Genomic DNA, 21,007 nt, shown 5'->3' with positions numbered 1-21,007 from the left:
CTGCAACTGACTATGCTCTCCGGACTACTAAGTCCGCCGCGTGCGCACTGGGGAAGACGATGTCCACACTTGTGGTCCAGGAACGCCACCTCTGGCTAAACCTGGCAGATATGCGCGATGTTGACAAAGTTCGCTTTCTTGACTCGCCCATATCCCTGGCTGGCCTGTTTGGTGACACCGTCGGTGAATTCACCCAGGAGTTCAAGGCGGTGAAGGAGCAGTCGGATGCGATAAGCAATGTCATCTATCGGCGGGACCGTAAGCCTGCTCCGTCCCACGCCGTGCCATCCACCTCCACTGCTCCTCGCCGAGGGCGCCTGCCAACGGCCACTCCCCCGCCTCCGCCTCCGGCGAAGCGGGCGCATCGAGCACGCCGGAAGCCGGCAGCCCCTTCTGCCCAGGGCGCCGCTAAGTCCGGTAAACGGACCGCAACCGTCCCTGAGACAGGCCATCCGGAGAGGAGGAAACTTGCTCTTTCCCCGCTGGAAGACGGGGCCCATATTCCAACAGTACTTTTCAGTGCCACCAAAGTTTCGAACAAAGAGCATTTTTCCCCTTCCCTGGATGTCACAGTTCAAACCCTGCCAGTCTGGGATGCGCTGCCTCTCAGCTCGCAGGGTCTGCATACTCCGCCAGCGGCTCACGGGCGCTGGGGGGACGGTCTCCCTTCTCCCAGCCCCCAAGCCCCCCCCTCCGGAGTCAGGGTGAGGAGCCAGAGTGTATCGCTCTCCTCCAGCTCTTCTGTGGGACCCTCACGCTCCCCATATCAGCACACCCGCTCCACGGGTACGTCAACGATTGCTGCGATGACGTCATTAGCGAGGGCTCTGCCTGCCTGTTTAGCGCGGGCCAGCCCCTCGCGGTGGCTCATACACACGATCAGACTCGGCTATGAACTACAGTTCTCCAAACGGCCTCCCAAGTTCACGGGCGTGTATTTCCCCAGGGTCAATCCCCTGTCCGCCCCTGTCTTGCGAGAGGAGATTGCTGCCCTCCTGGCGAAGGGTTCAATCGAGCCGGTACCTCCAGCCGAGATGGAGAGCAGGTTTTTCAGCCCATACTTCATCCTAGATCTGCGCGTTTTGAACCGCTGCCTTCACAAGCTGTTGTTCAGAATGCTTACGCAGAAGCGCATCCGCCGATGCGTCCGCCCTCAGGATTGGTTTGCAACCATAGACCTGAAGGACGCGTATTTTCATGTCTGCATTCTTCCACGCCACCGCCAGTTTCTGCGGTTTGCGTTGGAAGGTCGAGCGTGGCAGTACAAGGTCCTCCCCTTCGGGCTCTCTCTGTCTCCGCGGGTCTTCACCAAACTCACGGAGGGTGCCCTAGCGCCCCTTCGGCTCGCGGGCATCCGCATACTCAATTATCTCGACAATTGGCTGATTTTTGCCCACTCTCGGGAGCAATTGACTGCGCACAGAGACGAGGTGCTCCGGCATCTTCGCCTATTGGGGTTGCAGGTCAACTGGAAAAAGAGCAAACTCGCCCCGGTGCAGAGGATCTCTTTTCTTGGGATGGAGCTGGACTCGGTCACCATGGTAGCGCGCCTCTCCGGAGAGCGCGCTCGCCTGCTGCTGAACTGTCTGAGGGAGCTCAACAGCAAAATAGTGGTCCCACTGAAATATTTTCAGAGGCTCCTGGAGGCTGTCACACTGCTCGGACTGCTCCATATGAGACCACTTCAGCACTGGCTTCAAGATCGAGTTCCAAGACGCGCATGGCATGCGGGCGCACACCGAGTCTCTGTTACTGCGCTGTGTTGCCGCACCCTCAGCCCCTGGAACGACCCCTCGTTCCTGCAGGCCGGTGTGCCTCTGGGACAGGCGTCCAGTCATGTTGTCATGTTGTCTCAACAGATGCTTCCAGCACAGGCTGGGGAGCCGTGTGTCGTGGGCATGCAGCTGCGGGCCTGTGGGTAGGTGCCCAGCTGCATTGGCATATCAATCGCCCAGAGCTGTTGGCAGTGTTCCTTGCTCTCCGCCGTTTTTCTCTGGTACTGGAGCAGCAACACGTGCTGGTCAGGACGGACAGTACGGCGGCGGCAGCGTATATCAACTGCATGGGGGGTATCTGCTCCTCTGGAGTCACCGGCGGCTGAAGTCGCTGCGCGCCATTCACATGCCAGGTATGCTCAACCGTGTAGCCGATGCGCTCTCACGGCAGCAGATTCACTTTGGAGAATGGAGACTCCACCCCGAGTCTGTTCAGCTGATATGGGCGCGATTCGGGGAGGCCCAGATCGATCTGTTTGCTTCCCCCAGAACGCTCATTGCCAGTTGTTTTATTCCCTGACTGAGAGTACTCTCGGCACGGATGCACTGGCCCACAGCAGGCATCGGGGCATACGCAAGTATGCGTTTCCCCCAGTGAGCCTGATCGCGCAGTTACTGTGCAAGATCAGGGAGGACGAGGAGCAGGTTCTGTTAGTTGCGCCCCTCTGGCCCAACCGGACCTGGATATCAGAGCTCTCCCTCCTCACGACGGCCCTCCCCTGGCAGATCCCTTTGAGAGAGAACCTACTTTCTCAGGGACAAGGCACCATCTGGCACCCTCGCCCCGATCTCTGGAACCTCCACGTGTGGTCCCTAGACCCGAGGAAGATTTAGGTAACCTGCCGTCCGCGGTGGTTGATACCATCACTCAGGCTAGAGCCCCCTCCACGAGGTGCGCCTACGCCCTGAAGTGGAGTCTATTCACTGAATGGTGTGTCTTCTTTAACAGACATTTGTAGAGCTGCGGGCTGGGCGACACCCAACACATTTGCAAGGTTTTACAATCTGCGAGTGGAGCCGGTTTCCTCAAGGGTGTTAGGTACCTTTGGTGATTGAGGAAACATCTCGGTGGGGTGTTGTAGCATGCTTGCGGTGCCTTTTTTCCCTAACACGGAGAGATGTGGACCTTCCTGTCTCTCAGTAAAGTTCCCTATTCGGTGAGCCCTGCAGATTCCTCCAAGGCCCCCAGCACTGACTACGCCCTGAAGTGGAGTCTATTCACTGAATGGTGTGTCTCTCGCAGAGAAGACCCCCGATCTTGCCAGATCAATGTTGTGCTCTCTTTCCTTTAAGAGAAGTTGGATAGCAGGCTGTCGCCCTCCACTCTCAAGGTTTACGTTGCCGCCATCTCCGCTTACCATGACGCGGTGGCTGGCGGCACCGTGGGAAAGCATAACCTTATCATCCAGTTCCTCAGAGGTGCTAGGCGAATTAATCCAACTCGCCGCTCTCTCATGCCCACTTGGGATCTCGCCCTCGTTCTCATGAGCCTGCGATTTGATCCCTTCGAGCCACTCGATTCAGTATCCTTAAGATTTCTGTCCCTGAAGACAGCTCTGCTGGCCGTGTTGGCCTCCATTAAGAGGGTCGGGGACCTGGAGGCATTTTCGGTCAGTGACTCGTGCCTGGAATTCGGGCCGGTTTATTCTCACGTTATCCTGAGACCCCGCCCGGGTTATGTGCCCAAAGTTCCTACCACTCCCTTTAGAGATCAGGTAGTAACCCTGCAAGCGCTGCCCCCGGAGGAAGCAGACCCAGCCCTTTCCTTACTTTGTCCAGTTCGCGCCCTGTGCATTTATGTGGACCGTACTCAGTACTTTAGATCTTCTGAGCCGCTCTTTGTCTGTTATGGCGGACGGCAGCAGGGAAGTGCGGTGTCTAAACAAAGATTATCTCACTAGATTGTGGAGGCCATTTCATGTGCTTATTTGAGTAGAGGTCAGCCGCGTCCCCCGGGAGTGCGTGCGCACTCCACTCGGAGCATTGCATCCTCTTGGGCGTGTGCACGCGGCGCTTCTTTAACAGACATTTGTAGAGCTGCGGGCTGGGCGACACCCAACACATTTGCAAGGTTTTACAATCTGCGAGTGGAGCCGGTTTCCTCAAGGGTGTTAGGTACCTTTGGTGATTGAGGAAACAACTCGGTGGGGTGTTGTAGCACGCTTGCGGTGCCTTTTTTCCCTAACACGGAGAGATGTGGACCTTCCTGTCTGTCAGTAAAGTTCCCTATTTGGTGAGCCCTGCAGATTCCTCCAAGGCCCCCAGCACTGACTCAGCGGAGGAGTCACTCGCTGGCCCACTACGTTAGGTCTGCCCGCTGGTCAGCCCGCGTTTTTGGGTATAGGTGCCTGCTATGTGCGATCCCCGCTGGTGATCCCCATATGCTTTTTCCGCCTTGGTTAAGTCCCCCCCCTGGGTGGACCCGTGCCTTCCCTATCCGCTATCCTTAGGGTTAGTCCATATGAAATTCCATTTGTCTCCCTATTGGGTGCGGATGGTCTCCGCAGCGTCCTCCCTACCGGGATTGCATGCTTCCCAACGTACTGTTGTATTTTCCTAGAATTATCTAGACGCTAGCGACTCCCAAAAAAATATACCAATTCGGTGAAGCTTCTTTTGAAGTGGGAATAAGTCAGGGCCAAGGGCACGTTGGAGGACCGCGCCTTCCATGATTTGGGTGCGTTACGCTTGCCTGACTGCCCTCTTATCGGAGGCATTGGTAAGGTGCAGTCATTATGGCGCTTTCAATGGACTCCCATACGTGGATTTAGAACATCAAATCCACTTATAGTACTGGAGTTCCCCAACCGAAGGGGAGGTTACAGAAGTAACCCTTCGTTCCCCGAGGGGGGGAACGGAAGTACTATACTCCGTCGCCATAATGACTGTCCCTTAGCTGTTAAAAGTTTCTTCAGCTTAAAAAGGATAGCATTTGCTGGCGCCAGGTGTGCTTATATGCTCAGTTAATTGGCGATGCAGCACACCTGCGCAAGCTTACGCTGCCAATTCATTGCTTTCATTGGCCCGTTCAATACTCTTTCAGACAAGTAGCTTCTGAACCGAGTCACCCATACGTGGATTTAGAACATCAAATCCACTTATAGTACTTCCGTTCTCCCCCTCAGGAAACGAAGGGTTACTTCTGTGAATGATTCATTCTAAATGAATGAAATAATTTGAGGCATGATTAGTTTTTACTCCAGTGATTGATTTTGCTTGTCATTTTTGCAGGATCATCAGAAGTAGAGATGCGCGGATGGGGTATTATATCATCCGCAGCCGCATGACAAAATTCATCATCCGTCCGCCATCCATCCGCAGTAACATTTTTGACCAATTTTTAAAACCGCACCCGCCCGCCATCTGCTGATTGGGCTCTTTATTTGAATGGCTTATTCCTTTTTATTATTAAATGAATGTTTCTTTATTGATCATTATAGAATAGAGAATGACTTTAATGTAGACATGCAGTTAATCCAAACGTGCAAGTCATTAATTGACAATGCTTTGAAGTGACGCTAAAGATACGAGGACGTGTCTTTTCACTTGATTCGATTCCTTGGTCCTTGAGTCTTTTTTTTGCGTCCTTCCCTCGTATCCCGGTGGGGTGGAAACACGAGGAAAGAAAGCAAGGAAAGGAAACGAGGATGCACAAATAAGAAATAAGAAACACCCGAGCTCTCAGAATATCAGCAGTGAACTCCGTCTCCAATCGGCGCACAGGGACAAAAGTAAATAAATAGCCTAAATTAAACGCACTGTACTATACAACTTTTTTTATTGTAGCCTAATAGAAAACGCATTGACACATCATTTCAACATGCTGCTATTTAGTCTACTACTAAATGCCTATTTCACTTTATTTTTTAGTAAATAGATAGAATAATAAGTCATTTACATTATAGCCTAATAATGTTTACATTTGTAGTTGTCCATAGCAACCCCAAAAACGTACCTGATTGCCTTGCACATCTAATTAATGGGCACAGTTTTTTGACTATTTTTTTATTTATTTATTTTTTATTTTTTGCTGTGGATGTTATTGAGCTTGTAGAAATCGGAAACAACACCAGTTCTGCGACAAGATGAACCTTTATTTATATCTCTATCAGACAATACCTATTTTATATGCCAAAAGAAACAACAGGCAGTAAAAAAATATTAACATAAATATCTTAATGTAGGCATAGGCTATAGTCGCATGCTTTGGCAAACAGTTGAAAATTTTTTTAATAAAAACGTCATATCGTGCCTAAGCCTTGTAGGCTCAGTCACCCCCACAATTAGAAATTAAATTAGAAAAATAGATATGCCATCCCTCTTTGAGCGAACATAAAGTATGACCAGGCTAAGTGCATGTATGACAAGTGCCCCAATAACCCATGGACTTAGGATTATCCCCATTCCCCTCAAACTTGAAGCATAATGAAATACTACGCCAGTTGCGACAAAGAAATTCTGGCAAAATAACCTTAGCCTCGGAACGTAAAAGCGAGGCCAACATGTCTAGAATAGAATAGGCTAAACCAATATGAACGTAAAATTATCAGCTGACCGAACTCAAAAGTTTATATTGAACATATGTGTAGCCTAAATAACATAGGCTAATTGGTTTAATATGCCTGACCTTAGGTCTAGTTTGATTTTTTTCTTGGCACAATGCAGGAATAAAATAGCATCTACAGTGTCAGGATTCAGACAGGAGCGCCTGCATAGCCACTATAATGCGCCCTGCTGCACTGAAGGAGCGCTCGCTCGCAGCACTTGTTCCTGAAATGCATAGAATTCTCTTGGAAAGGTGCTGTAGTCGTGGGAATGACTGGCCTTATTTCTCCCAAAAGGAAGTAGATTTTCCTCTGCTGATCCGTCTATACGGAAGTTTGTAGAGGAATACTTCTGTACTTCATCCAGAATTAGTGTATCCGATTCCTCCTCCCATTCTGTGAAGTCAGTCCTAGGCTTTTTCGTTGGTGCGCCAGCTATGCCTATAAAAACAGTACAACCGCCCGACACCCACCCGAATTTAATTAAAATATTATTTTTTCGTTACGTCATCCGCCTGATCCGCGGTTTTTCCGCGGAGTACGCGGCTATAACCGCCAACCGCGCATCTCTAATCAGAAGTGCTGCTGCCCTTTTTCACTGTCCCTGTAACGGTTGCCGTATATTGGTGGAATTTTTGCGTCCCGTTCTCTCTCTCTTTTTCTCTCTCCCTCTCTTTCTCTCTCCCCATTTCTACCTGTCATATCCTTTAGGTCCGCCTTCGCGGAAGCCGATTGGTCAGGAGACCAGTCACTCATCATTGGGTGACGTGGCGCTGTCACATATAAGGACGCCAGGGAGAGCGGATGACAGTGCGCTTTTCCTTTGATCCCGTTTTTGTGTATTTTTGCCGACATGATTTTGTTATTGGTTAATTTTGCTTAACTTTCATTTGGATAAAATTATTTCGAATATTTTCTGCCCATTTTTGAACGACTTTGTGATTTCTGTACATTTATATTTGATTGTTTGTTTGTTACTTTGGCACAACTCTTACCTGCCAAACCCAAAAGAGATCATTGAGAGTTCCCGTTGTCCTCAGAGTAAGGCGGACAGGGAAGATGTCGTACGACTTCCATCTTACATACACGTAGTCAATCCATTGTTTAAAACACCAGGTAAGAAAGTGAATGCCACTTATGTATTTGTTTTGTTTTTAGTTCAGAATAGGTAAGATTACGGCGCTCGGCGCTGAAGATTTTTCTTTTCTTTTTCTTTTCATGCTTCTAGCGAGGTAAGGGGTTTGCTTATGCGTTAGAATTGTTTTGTTATATTTATTTATTTGATTTGGCTTCACTAGCGTCCCCTTACTCTTGAGTTGACCTAATTTTGTTTGATACTTTGTTTAATTTGTTACTTTAATATTGTAAATATTTTTCTTATTGTATATATATATTTGGGCATTATTCTGATTTCACTTTTTTGTACATTAAATCACTTTTGTTGGCAGTTTTGTTGTTTGTGTCTTTTACTTTCACCCATCATCTTGTAAAGGTACCACACCTTTTAAATGTTACTACTTTTACCCTAGACTAACATCAAAGAGGTTGTAACAGTCCCTTTTCCACAACATCATTTGACCTTCATCATTTTCTGTCTTGTAGCAGTATTTTCATCTGTTTTTAAAATTGTAATACTTTTTGATACATTAATTGTTGACTGGTTTTAATGATCAATTGTTCATTAGTGTTCTGTTGCTGTGTTAAATTGAATAATTGCTACTGTTTCAGTAGGGTTTAAACAATAAACTTTTATTGTGAAGTTAAAGTTTCAGTTTCTTTATTTTTCTTGTATTTCTTGAACGTTAAAATAACATTTGTGCAATTTTTGAACATTTTTGCTCATTATAAAGAAGCACTATTAAATACAATAAAATAACAATTGATAACTGTAAAATACTTTACAGTAATAATAAAAGTAACATTAAAATACCGTAGTTCTGTATGGTAAAAATGTACAGTAAAATACTGTTTTCAGTTTTGCAGTATGTGTATCACTACTGTAATTGGTGTTACAGTAAAAAAAGAAAACAGTAAAATGATGTATTACATTTTACAGTAAATGTAATACTAAAGTAATTAGTATTACAGTAATGTTACTGTTTTATGAAATACAGCAGCTACTGGATAATTGTTGCAGTTGGAGTTTAAATTAATGAGTTCAAGGGTGAAGAGCCCAACTAAACCAGCCCCTCACTCCATTACGGTGACACAAAAAAAGACCTAAATTTCTGTTAGATCTCAATGAGAATGGTATGGAAGTCAAACCAGTCAGTAATAAGTGTGTCTGCTGTTGTTTGTGGAGTTGTTTAATGATCCTCTGCTGAGACTGAAGGTGTTTTATTTTACTTTATTTTATTTAATGCTGTAACTCAAGTCACTGTTTGTGTTTCTTGTTTCTCTTTTCTTCAGTGATTTTGATTATTAAAGAGCCCATATTATACATGAAATAGGGTCATATCTTGGTTGTAAGGGTCTCCAACAACAGTCTAATATGCATGCAAGGTCAAAAAACACTTTCATGGTCTTATAATCTGCATTTATTTTTACCTAATTATCCCAGCGACTCCTGTATGAATCGTCCAGTGATTCATTTGTTCCCAAACCCCTCCTTAGCGCGAAGCTAATCTGCGCTGATTGGACCGATGACAGTCTGTCGCGATTGGTCGACTGCCTTCAGTCAGAGAGGGAAATGGCCAATAGCTAATCAGCAATTTAAAAAGTAATCACAGTTCATACACGCTCGATAGTGTAGGCGTGGATTTTAGCTGCCACACTATGGCGAGTGGATAGTGCCACGGATAACCGAACGAAGGAGACAGTCGTGTACTCGCCATACCACACACACACAAAAACACACACACACGTCCGGATGACAACGCTCCCGCTTCCGCCCGCACCCGCCAGGTTTTAGCCTGAGAACCCGCTCCGTTTTCTGCCCGCCGCGCCCGGTCCCGCTAGAGCGGAGAACACAACCAAAAATCACCCAGTATACAGTCCAGACAGCCAAGCTGTCTGTATAAACACATACACACAGCTCAAAGCTCGTTCGTTCGTTCGCTCTCTCTCTCTCTCTCTCTCTCTCTCTCTCGCTCTCTCTCATACGCTCTCTCATACCAAGCAGACTCTCTCTTTCTAATTCGCATAGCAATATCCGTGATATTGCTAGACAGCCCGCTCCCGTCCCAAATTAAACCCGTTACCGACCGCTCCCGCGATTTATTCGGAAATTTATTCCCGCGGCTGTCCCCGCGCCAGATTTCTGCGGCGCGGGAATAAATTTCCGAATAAATCGCGGGAGCAGAACTCTAGCACGGAGCTCCATAAACAAACAGCACGCGTCGCGTTTTTAACGTGACTTTGCACGCGATAAGATAATATATCCAGTTAACCTGATACAGTACACGCGGTTACAAGTAACAAATCACAACTAAATACATTTGCAAGCTAGAGTAAACGAGGCAACAACTTTAACCGCACGTACTTACACTTGAGAAATGGAGGAAACCCATCCTGACGTCCATCAGTTACTCTTTACTGATCCTTCCTTTAACAAACTCAGATGAAGTATTCTTTGTAGCATGTAGCTTCCAGAAGTTTCCAACTGCTTGGTTATAATGCTGAGGTTTCATCTTTGGGTAGAGACTCAATATATCCATCTGCAGTGTGACTTCAATCAACCGGCATGTTTGTGTGTGTCTGGGGGGGGGCCTCAGGTTTGAAATCTCCCGGGTTTGCGCGTGCACGTGAATAACTTGGTTTCGTTCGTACGTCATGGCGAAACACCTAATGAGTCGGTATCAAGGCGACTCGTTTGAAGCACTATGAGTCGACTCTTTTATAGATGAATCAACCGTTTTAAACACTGTATTCTTACAGATTTAAGCCTTAGCTGGATACTTCACTTCACTTAGAGCTGTGTTACACACTACATGGAGGGGAATTTTCAAAAACCCATAATATGGGCCCTTTAACAGCAGGTGCTCATCAGTGTCTGAATTCACTCATTAGTGTTCATTAACTCTGTCAGGTGAACTTTATTAGTGAACTAGTGTATAGAACAGTGAACAAGGGCACAAAGTGTGATTTCAAACACAGACTTTAAAAACGTTGAATCTGAACTTTAAGCTCACAGTTTTCTGCTGTTGGTTATTTTCTCGACAAACAAAAATGTTACCTAGAATGCACTGTATTTAACAGAATATTACTGTTTTAGTGAAAAAACATTATTTTACTGTAGAATCTCACCATTTTGTAACAGCAATTTTTTACAGTGTAGAAAACAATCTGTCAGTAACCTCTTATCTATTGACGGGCTCCTAGTTTTACTGAACAGTGAGCCACGATGTGATTTAAAATCACAGTTAATGGTTTAATTATTAATGCAGAGATTTGTACCCTAAAATACATTCTGATCATTATGGATTTACAATTTGTTACAACAATGAAGTTAAAAAGCAACTCGATGTGATTTTATTTTTTTCACCACTGACATTGTTCAAGAGAGCTAAAGAGTGAATTTATAAATCTAGCAGTGACTTATGTCTTTACACTTATGTCAGGTGTGGCAAAGTAACCGTAGCAATGAACATTGGACCAAACAGTTTCTGAGTAAGAGGTCATAGAGCACCTCCCATTGCTTCCTTTAAAAAATACAAGAGACTTGGAGCAAAAAGCTGGTGAGTAGCTGAACACACAACACACTTCTCGCAACACTGTGAGGATCTTAAATCAGAGAACATGCTTCATCTTGGTACAGCAGGGAACAGACATTTTGCTATTTTTACCTTGTAATTTAAGGAGTAACCTTTTCTGTGAACACTTTCAAAAAGCAGATTCAACACAATGAATCTTCATGGGTGATCAAGTGAATGATGAGAGCACAAACCTTGATTTACAGTTTGACCACAATAGTTTATGATTTGAGTATGTAGATAATACAGGACAGTTGTGAACTCCTGAAGTAAGACATTTTTTTAATATGTAGTTATATATATATATATATATTTACTGACATCACAGTAAAAAAATATATGAATGGGGATTAAAAAATAAATGTCATAAACTGTTATAGACATCTTGAAATATGCTTATTTTTTCATATGTTTATTTTTTAATTTAGGTTTTGATAATGAAATTGACATAATTTTGAGTGTTTAGGATAGAAGCATAAAATGTATGACAAAATTATCTGTCATCATGTGCACTTTGTTATAATTTAAAAATGATACATTTGAAAACATTTAGGGTGGCACAGTGGTTAATACTGTTGCCGCATTGCAAGAAGGTCGCTGGTTTGAGTCCTGGTTAGGTCAGTTGGCATTTTTGTGTGGAGTTTGCATGTTTTCCCCATGTTGGCGTGGGTTTCCTTCAGGTGCTCCGGTTTCTCCCACAGTCCAAAGACATGTGGTATAGGTTAACTGAATAAGCTAAATTAGCTGTAGTGTGTGTGTGTGTGTGTGTGTGAATGAGTGTGTATGGGTTTTTCCCAGTGCTGGGTTGTGGCTGGAAGGGCATCTGCTGCTTAAAACACATGTTGGATAAGTTGGCGATTTATTCCGATGTGGCGACCCCTTATTAATAAAGGGACTTTATTAGTCAAAAAATAAATGAATGAATAATTGAATGAATATAAATAAAAAATAGTACATGCAGAAAAATAATTACATTGGGGAATAAGAAAATGCTAAACTGAAAATAGATTTTTGCACCCCCATTCAAGCATGTTTTCATTTTTTTTTTTACATTGCTCCGTATTTACTTTCCTCAACTTAACATGCTAAGGAGATGGTGTTTATCAATCACCAGTACAAACATGTATAGTTTCTTTAATTATTTATCTACCCACACTATTAATTATTGATGCATTTATTTAAGCAGGAATGTTTGGATTCATATACATTTATTTATTTATTTATTTGTGGATTTATTTATTAATTTCATATAACAATGTGTCAATTACATGACATTTAAATATATTTCAGTTTATTATAAATCTTTGTCAGCTCTTTCAGACAGTACACTTTAACCATTTTTCTATATATATTCCAAAATTATAAACTATAATGTATAAACCAGAAGTAATTGTAGTTTGCAATTTGCTTTATAACTTGAAATAAACAATTCTTTTTTAAAATACAAGATACAAATATAGGTGCACTAATTCATTCATTCATTTTCTTTTTGGCTTAGTTCGAGGGTCGAACCAGCGACCTTCTTGCTGTGAGCCAATTGTGCTACCCTAGGTGCACTAATAACAATAATAATACAATTGATGTTTTTAGACAAATAAAGATAAGACTTATTAATAAATTTAGTGTTACAATTGTAACGTTGCTGTTGGCAATTGTAACAATGAAAAAATGTACTTAAAAATATTCATTAAATTCATTTTCTTGTCGGCTTAGTCCCTTTATTAATCTGGAGTCACCACCAACTTATCCAGCACATTTTTACGCACCAGTTGTCCTTCCAGCCGCAACCCATCTCTGGGAAACATCCACAAACACTCATTCACACACACTCATACACTACGGATAATTTAGCCTACCCAATTCACCTGTACCGCATGTCTTTGGACTGTGGGGGAAACCGGAGCACCCGAAGGAAACCCACGCGAACAATGGCAGAACATGCAAACTTCAAACAGAAAAGCCAACTGAGCCAAGGATCAAACTAGCGACCTTCTTGCTGTGAGGCAACAGCACTACCTACTGCACCACAGCTTCGCCCCTAGAATTTTTTTTTTCAGAGCTAACTTAACATTTTAAAAGTATGTATTTTTAAAATTTTATTATCAAATTGAATTATTTTCCCCCTTTGCATTTTCCCCATGATTAAGTAAGGAACAAAAAACTGTTGTCCACTGGCTTGCCTAGTTAATCTAACTTAGTTAAGGTAATTGAACTTGTTATTGAACTTTAAATTGCTTAACTGATTACTATCTTGAAAATAAGTAGTAAAATATTATTTTAACAAATATAACTTGTCATATACATTATCATTTTGTTAATCTAAATATAATAAAGTTTGTTTCTGAAATTATTATGTTTAAAAATATATTTAAAAAATCTCTCCTTTTAACTTGAGAAATATAAAAAAAGTAGGGCTAGTAATGTGGTCTTCAACTGTAAATATATGATTTAAATTATTTTAGATGTTAAAAAGCAAAAGCCTATTTCTTATAGATTTTACTCAAGTTTGTTTCTGCTAGGAGGAATTGCCCCTGGTTTACCCCTACTTGGCTCAAATCACTTTAATGTTTAAATAATGGCATTCATTCATTCATTTTCTTTTTTTTAAATACAAGACACAAATATAGATACACTAATTCCTTCATTTTCTTTTTGGCTTAGTCCCTTTATTAATCAGGGGTTCCCACAGTGGAATGAACTGCCAACTTATCCAATGTAATTTAGCTTACCAAATTGTCTTTTGGAGGACACTTGAGCACCCTGAGGAAACCCACGCAAACACGGGGAGAACATGCAAACTCCACACAAAATTGCCAACTGACCCAGCCGAGGCTCGAACCAGTGACCTTCTTGCTGTGAGGCGAATGTGCAACTCACTGCGCCACCATGACACCCAAAATGCTGCCATTCAATAAAAATTTTAATTTAAATAACTTATTTGAAAAGAATGCGTAAATGCACTTCTTTACCACATGTAACAAAAAAAGAACAGCTTAAAATTGCAGTTCCTAAACACTGTGACCTTGTACTACCTCATAATGTTCACCTGTGCATTCAGACCCCTTGAGCTTCATTGAGAGTTGCTGCTCAGTCTCACTCATTTATATCTCAAGCTCAGGGCGGAGAGAACAGCCTCACATCCTTATTTGGTGCTTGAGGAGGTCACATGACCATAAAATGGTGAATGCACTCGGCAGTGGATGAGCTGAGCATCCCTGACGCTGAGAGATACAGCCACACATCCATGATCTAAAACCCAGAGAAGGGAACAGAGGTGTGCCTCAACCGTGGTGGTGAGTGCATTGTGGGTATTATATCAGGCTTGCTGTGATTTGAAAGCTGGGAGTGGAAGAAGGGATGGGCATTTGTTTGTGATGCATCTGTGTGCGATAGCGGAAGAGGTTTAACATCAGCATCCTCTATGATGCAAGATAGAGGCAGCTGCTTCTATTTGCATATGGATCATAAATGAATGTTTGTCTTGTTGAATGCAAGCACACGTTTTACCATAACGAGGCTTCAGCCTATGTGTACAGTTGACCTGTTTTTGAGCATCATTCAAATTCACTGCTCTACATGTATGGCTCAATAATTTGCCTATGTGTGTGTGTGACACTGAGATGTGAATGTGTGTGGACACTGAGGCGGAAGAGTGATTCACAAAGAAGAGGGAGAGAGAAGAAGGGGTCCATGATGATGACATAATGCCCGCCTACTTTTTCTGTTTCCTGCTGTGGAGGATGGATTAATCCAACATCTTGATGGAGGGAGAAAGCAACAGACCTTTTCACTTTCACCCTCACCCACTCTCTTTCTTTCTCTCAACACTCTGTGTGAACTGGCAACCATCTGGCAGCTTATTGTAGACACTCCCGCGAGACAGTTTCCCTTCTCACATGGCTGCGTGTGTGTTTTATGCATACATTTACACATGAATGCACACTGCTTTTAATTTCAAAGGGAGATGGAGAAATAATTGCACAGATAACTATTTTAGGAGCAGATTTCTGTTGACAGTTAATTTGGTTGTTCTGATTGCAGCAGCAGCCAATGCAAGACTGCCATTGTATTATACTGAAGAAAAAGCTGCAAAAGTTCTGGATTCACAGTTTTAAGTGCATCTTCTGTGCTTAAGACTCATTTGAAACAGCTCTTTGTGTCTGTGAGTTCTTACTTTTTACAATTTAACTAGACTCACTTACATTATTATTATTGTTTGTTGATTCTATTTAAATAGTATTTCTAAGTAATGAGTAGGCCCACACAGAATGTGTGCATGCAGAAATTAGCAGATTTTTAGTGTATTAATGAATCTATTTATTTACTTGTGTAAATGTGTGTAAATTTATATTAATTCAGTTTTTAAATTAATTTCATGAATGAAAATGTTCCTATGAATTATTTACAATACAGTTTAAAAAGTAATATTTTTCTGTCTTTTTGTAGATATATTATTTGAGAGACTTGCTTTGTTTACCAAATAAGTGGATTTAATTGAATTTGCATTATAAACAATAAATAAAAGTTAAAAAATTGTTATTGTTAATTTAATAAATTAGGTTTTAGTTATAATACTCCCAAAATCAGTCTGCATAAATTCACAGATTTTTTTCTGCAGATTCTTTCTGGCCCTAGAAAGGAATAATGCATTACTTAAAAACAATATAAATAAATAGAATTAATAATATTTGAATAACATTTTTAAAAAAGTAATGCATTGCATTCTAGTTTAATTAATTGGCTTTAAAAAATACATTGCTGAATTGTTGAAACCCACAAGAGAGAATAAGAGAATGTGTTCCCTGCAGAAACAAAAAAAAAAAAAAAGAAACTAATATGGCAGAGCCTTACATTTCTGTAATAGAAGTATTCTCTTTATTCTGAACTCATGGAAGATAATGAAAAGGTGATTGTCTCAATGAACAGTGATTTTATATTACTAATGAAAAAAGGACAAAAGTAGCAACATTTGTGGATCAAAACCTTTCATTAAAGTTGTCTTATTGCTATTGAAACAACACCCAGTCTTGTCTTAGGACAATTCTGAAAAACTTTTTTTTTTTTTTGCATGTTCTTCACATGTTAACTACTATATATTAATCAGTTATCATTCATTTATTTATTTATTCTTCTTCTTCTATTCTTTGATTATCTTTTATATTTGTAAGCATTATTTGGAATAAATGTATATTTTATTATGGTTGTTATTAACAAGTTTATTATAATTATTACCCTACTATAATAATAATATTAATAATAATAATAATAATTATTATTATTATTATTATTATTATTGCTATTATTATTATTATTATTAGTAGTAGTAGTAGTAGTAGTAGTAGTAGTAGTAGCAGTAGTAGTAGTATTAGTACTAGAAATAATATTTTTTATTAAAACTATTGTGGATAGTTATATGCATCTTTGACAACAAAGTGTTATAAATATAATGTTTCTTATAGTTCCCCTTCTGGCAATGTGGGGATGGACCAGACTTATGAAAGCAAGATGAGTTTTGAAGGGGCAGAGAGTAGACCAGGTGAGAATTCTAACAATGACACAGAATCTTCTGAAGATTTTAGTAATTTTTTTATTTTATTTTTTAATTTATTATTTTTTTTAAATTATTATTGATTTTATAACGATTTACATTCACGTCATTTTAATTGTCTGCTCATTTCCAACTAGCTCCACCCACCTCACTGCCTCTACAGGGCCAAGGGGGTGTGTCTTCTCAGAGGAAAAAACTGTCCGCTCCCCGTATTAGTCTTTCATTGGACCAAAGTGAGGATGACCTGTTTGACACGCCAGATGACCTCGACATCAATGTGGATGATCTGGACACACCTGATGAAGCAGATTATACAGACCATGAAATAGACTGGGAAGGTAGGTTACTAACACTTGTAACCATTTTGTATTATTGAAAGCAGATTAATAATTCTCTGTGTTTTTAGAACCTCAAGCATCCCAGCGAGATTCTGTAAAAGAAACAGTTGAGTCCATTCCCACATACAGTGCTGAGGAGGAACGGCAGGATTCCAAACTCTGGAGAACGGTCATCATTGGAGAGCAAGAGCACCGCATCAACATGAAGAGCATTGAACCCTACCAAAAAGTCATATCCCATGGAGGTATGCAATCAGAACTTTAAAAGAAACTCTGGGTCATGTATAACAAGAGGGTGATTAGCACACAAATTAGTGTGCAAAAACAAAGGAGAAATTGTGTAGAACCTTTATTTCTTATTTCTGTTAAATACAAAATAAGATAATTTGAAGAACACAGAAAACCTGTAACCATTGAATTCCATATTAGGAAAAACAAATACTAAGCTAATGGTTACACATTTCTAATCTTTATTAAGAAATATATTTGTGTTCAACAGAAGAAACAAACTCAATCAGGTTTCAAACAAGTAAAAGTTGAATAGATGATGACAGAGTTTTCTATTTTTGGGTGCTAACCCTTTTAACAGCCATATGCATTATAAAAATTATCATATTTTGGTTTTGGGGGTGTCCAACAACGGGCTGATATGCACACAAGGTCAAAAACTACTTTCATTGTTTTATAAAATGCATTTATTTTTTACCTGATTATTCAATGACTCACATATGATTTGATCAGCGATTCAGATTTTCCAAAAATCACTTTTGTGATTGGTTGACTGTGTTCAGCAAAAGATAGAGAGAAACGCCCAACAAGTAGCCGACCATGGTGAAGAGTATACAAGTGCTGGTCATAAAATTAGCATGTCTTCAAAAAGTTGATGTATTTTACTAATTCAATTCAAGAAGTGAAACTTATATCATGTTTACATTCATTCCACACAGACTGAAATATTTCAACAGTTTTTTTCTTTTAACTTTGATTTGAATGACAACTAAAGAAAACCCCAAATCCAGTGTCTCGGAAAATGAGAACATTGTGAAAAGGTTTAGTATTGAAGACACCTGGTACCACACTCTAATCAGCAAATTAACTTAACTTAATGGCTTATAAATGTGTCTCAGTCTAATTCTGTAGGCTACACAATTATGAGGAAGACAGCTGATTTGACAGTTTGACCAAAAGATGACCACTGACACCTTGCACAAGGAAGCCAAGACATAGATTGTCATTGCAAAAAAGGCTGGCTGTTCACAGAGCTCTATTTCCAAGTACATTAATAGAAAGGCGAAGGGAAGAAAAATATGTGGTAAAAAAAGGTTTACAAGCAATAAGGAAAACTCTGGAGAGCATTGTAAAGCAAAACCCATTCAAAAATGTGGGGGAGATTCACAATGAGTGGACCGCAGCTGGAGTCAGTGCTTCAGACGTATGCAAGACATGGGTTTCAGCTGTCGCATTCCTTGTGTCAAGCCACTCTTGAGCAACAGACATATGTGTCTCACCTGGAATAAGACTGGACAGTTGCTGAGTGCTTCAAAGTTAATTACTCTGATAAAAGTAAATTTTGCATTTCCAAATCAAGGTCCTAGAGTCTGGAGGAAGAGAGGAGCGGCACACAATAGATGTTGCTTGAGGTACAGTGTAAATTCTTCTAAGATGGTGATGGTTTAGGGTGCCAAGTCATCTGCTGCTCCACTGTATTTTCTGAGGTCCAAGGTAAACACAGCTCAATAACAGGACATTTTAGAGCATTCTACGTCATGTTGCATTGCTGCAGTAATTCAGGAAAAAAGCTCCCCAACTAAGTATTGTGTGCTGTGCATGCTCATACTTTTCATCTTCATACTTTTCAATTCACCAAGATTTTTTAAAATTACTCTCTTTAAATTGATATTAATGTGTTCTTATTTTCTGAGATACTGCATTGGGGGTTTTCATTAGTTGTCATTAAAAGAAATAAACACTTGAAATATATCAGTCTGTTTGAAATGAATTTATAGATTGAACAAGTTTCACTTTTTGAATAGAACCAGTAAAAGAAATCAACTTTTTGAAGACATTTGAATTATTTGACCAACACCTGTATGTGTGAGCCCAGCCAAACATTATAGATTACACAAGACTTCTCTTATAGTTTTGATTGGGACAAAGTGTAACAGTCAACATGGCAAATGAAGACCCACTTTAGTACAATATCGCTATGCCAAATCTCCAGGAGAGGGGCTCGGACCAGATATGACTTTCTGAAGAAATTAAATTAAACTTGTTCTATTTTATTTTATTGGTTATTCTTAATGTGAAATGTTTTATTAAGCTTGGTAAGCAATTTTTTAAAAAAATAATGTTTCCCCATTCAGACGGAATGCCTGAGCATACTGCCTCAGAGGTATTAAGAAGGGCCAGTTTAAGCTTTTCTGGGTCGGCATCTCATATATGGCAAATGTTTTGTTGACATCATCACAAAACAGTTACAGACTATTTAAACCAAGTTGACTCTTTTTAAAGAATCAATCGTTTTAAAAATGGTGCACTTTCCGATTTAAACTTTAGCTTCATTTTTTATTCACTTAGAGCTGTTACACACTGCATAGAAGGCAATAACAAAATATGCTGTAATTTAATTCCTAATATTTTTTTATTGTAATCACTCATTTCTTATTATGATGTAGGCTTTGATTATGGGCTTTAGTTTTTTCAATACACCAAAATATGATGACATTCAAAAAGTTTGTCAAAAGTTAAAAGTTTATTCTGTCATAAATGTTCATTAATTTCATTAATATTACAACATCTGCAATAACAACTTTTAAAAACATACTTTTAAGACTGAGTACACATTTAATAGAATTAAGCTCAGACTTATTTATTTTTTGTACAAAGCTAACTTGTAATTTGACTTAATTTCGTTGAGCAATGGGTTTACATGATGAAACCAGTGTCTGTTTGCAGGGATCTTTCACAACTGTGGTTCCCCTTTCGGTTGGGGAACTTCAGTGCTATTAAGTGGATTTGATCTTAGTGAAAATCCACGAAATGGGAGGATTCGGTTCAGAAGCCGCTTGTCTGAAAGAGTATTGAACGGGCCAATGAATGCAATGAATTGGCAGCGTAAGCTTGCACAGGTGTGCTTCATTGCCAATTATCCCAGCATATAAGCACACCTGGAGCGAGCAAACGCCATCCTTTTCGCTTCAGAGACTTTCTGATCGAGTCAATGAGGGTTCCTCCTGCTGTGACCAGCGATTCTGAGCGAACGAGAGCATTCTCCCGGTCCAGAGTGTGTACACGCAGCGGCAGACGGTCGAGCTGGGTTTCTCCCTTGCCTGGTGTTCTTTGGGTCCGGTCCTCCAGAGCGGTGCGTATAAAGTTGCAAACGTCACAGAAAGAGCAACACAGTCGTGCAGCACGTCCTTTTCAGGACGGCGCTCCGACTGTGCGTTTCTGGATGCTGTGGTTTCCTGTCCTCGGATGATGGGGACGGGCACTACGTTACATGCCTGGGGGGTCCAGCATGTTAATGCGTTGCTCGCGGGCAGTTCATGTCGTCATTGCGATGCCATGACTGTTGCGCAGTAAAGATCGCGGCTAGCCTTTGCAAAAGGGCAAACCACCCCAGTTGTCCCCTGCTCTGCACTAGGGCAAATCTGAGGGTTTCAGCGAGAGATAATCCGTCGCCCACGGGCCCGCGGACCTCCTGCTCCTCTAAGCGCTCCATCCAAGCTTCGGGCGGTGGAAGCGATCCGTCTAACAGATGATAGCCCTAATGCCCGATGACACCGGAGACCAGACGTCCACCGCGGCATCGGAGGGTGGGCTTTCATTGTCCGATGATGATCCAGACCCACTCGCCCCCTTCGGGCAGGTGAGCGCTGTCACTACGGATCCTGAAACGGACATGTTAGCCGTGCTTTCCCGGGCTGCTTTGGCCGTGGGTTGGAGATGGTTTATCCCCCAGCTCCGCGGCCGGACAGACTAGAGGGGCGTTCCCTTCTTCCCGGAGGTGCACATTAGGCTCACGCGGTCTTGAGGAGCACTTTTTTCTGCTCATGCTGCGTGTCCCTCTACCCTCACCACTCTTGACGGTGGAACAGCCAGGGGGTATGTG

General features: G+C 41.6%; 2 protein-coding genes across 9 annotated transcripts in view; one reads left to right on the top strand and one right to left on the bottom strand.

Annotated features, from left to right (window-relative positions):
* LOC147844409 (uncharacterized) overlaps positions 1–21,007 on the bottom strand; it is a 681,160-nt gene that overhangs the window by 529,509 nt on the left and 130,644 nt on the right. The gene's annotated exons all lie outside the window — the stretch shown is intronic.
* prune2 (prune homolog 2 with BCH domain) overlaps positions 10,774–21,007 on the top strand; it is a 28,134-nt gene continuing 17,900 nt past the window's right edge. The window contains exons 1-5 of one of the 6 annotated variants that reach the window (XM_087252014.1): positions 10,774–10,995; positions 15,052–15,172; positions 16,470–16,546; positions 16,696–16,896; positions 16,965–17,141. In XM_087252014.1, the coding sequence (XP_087108140.1) occupies positions 16,492–16,546; positions 16,696–16,896; positions 16,965–17,141 (433 nt within the window). In that variant the 5' untranslated portion in view covers positions 10,774–10,995; positions 15,052–15,172; positions 16,470–16,491. Of the gene's footprint in view, positions 10,996–14,174; positions 14,304–14,765; positions 14,917–15,051; positions 15,173–16,469; positions 16,547–16,695; positions 16,897–16,964; positions 17,142–21,007 lie in introns of those variants that run through there. The other 5 variants (XM_087252013.1, XM_087252012.1, NM_001111154.2 and 2 more) reach the window with 5 other exon arrangements.

This window comes from Danio rerio, chromosome 5, assembly GCF_052040795.2.
Source record: "Danio rerio strain M-AB ecotype USA chromosome 5, GRCz13ab, whole genome shotgun sequence".
Lineage (NCBI taxonomy): Eukaryota > Metazoa > Chordata > Actinopteri > Cypriniformes > Danionidae > Danio > Danio rerio.
Note: the sequence above shows the minus strand (reverse complement) of the source record. Positions and strands in the feature narration are given on the sequence as shown.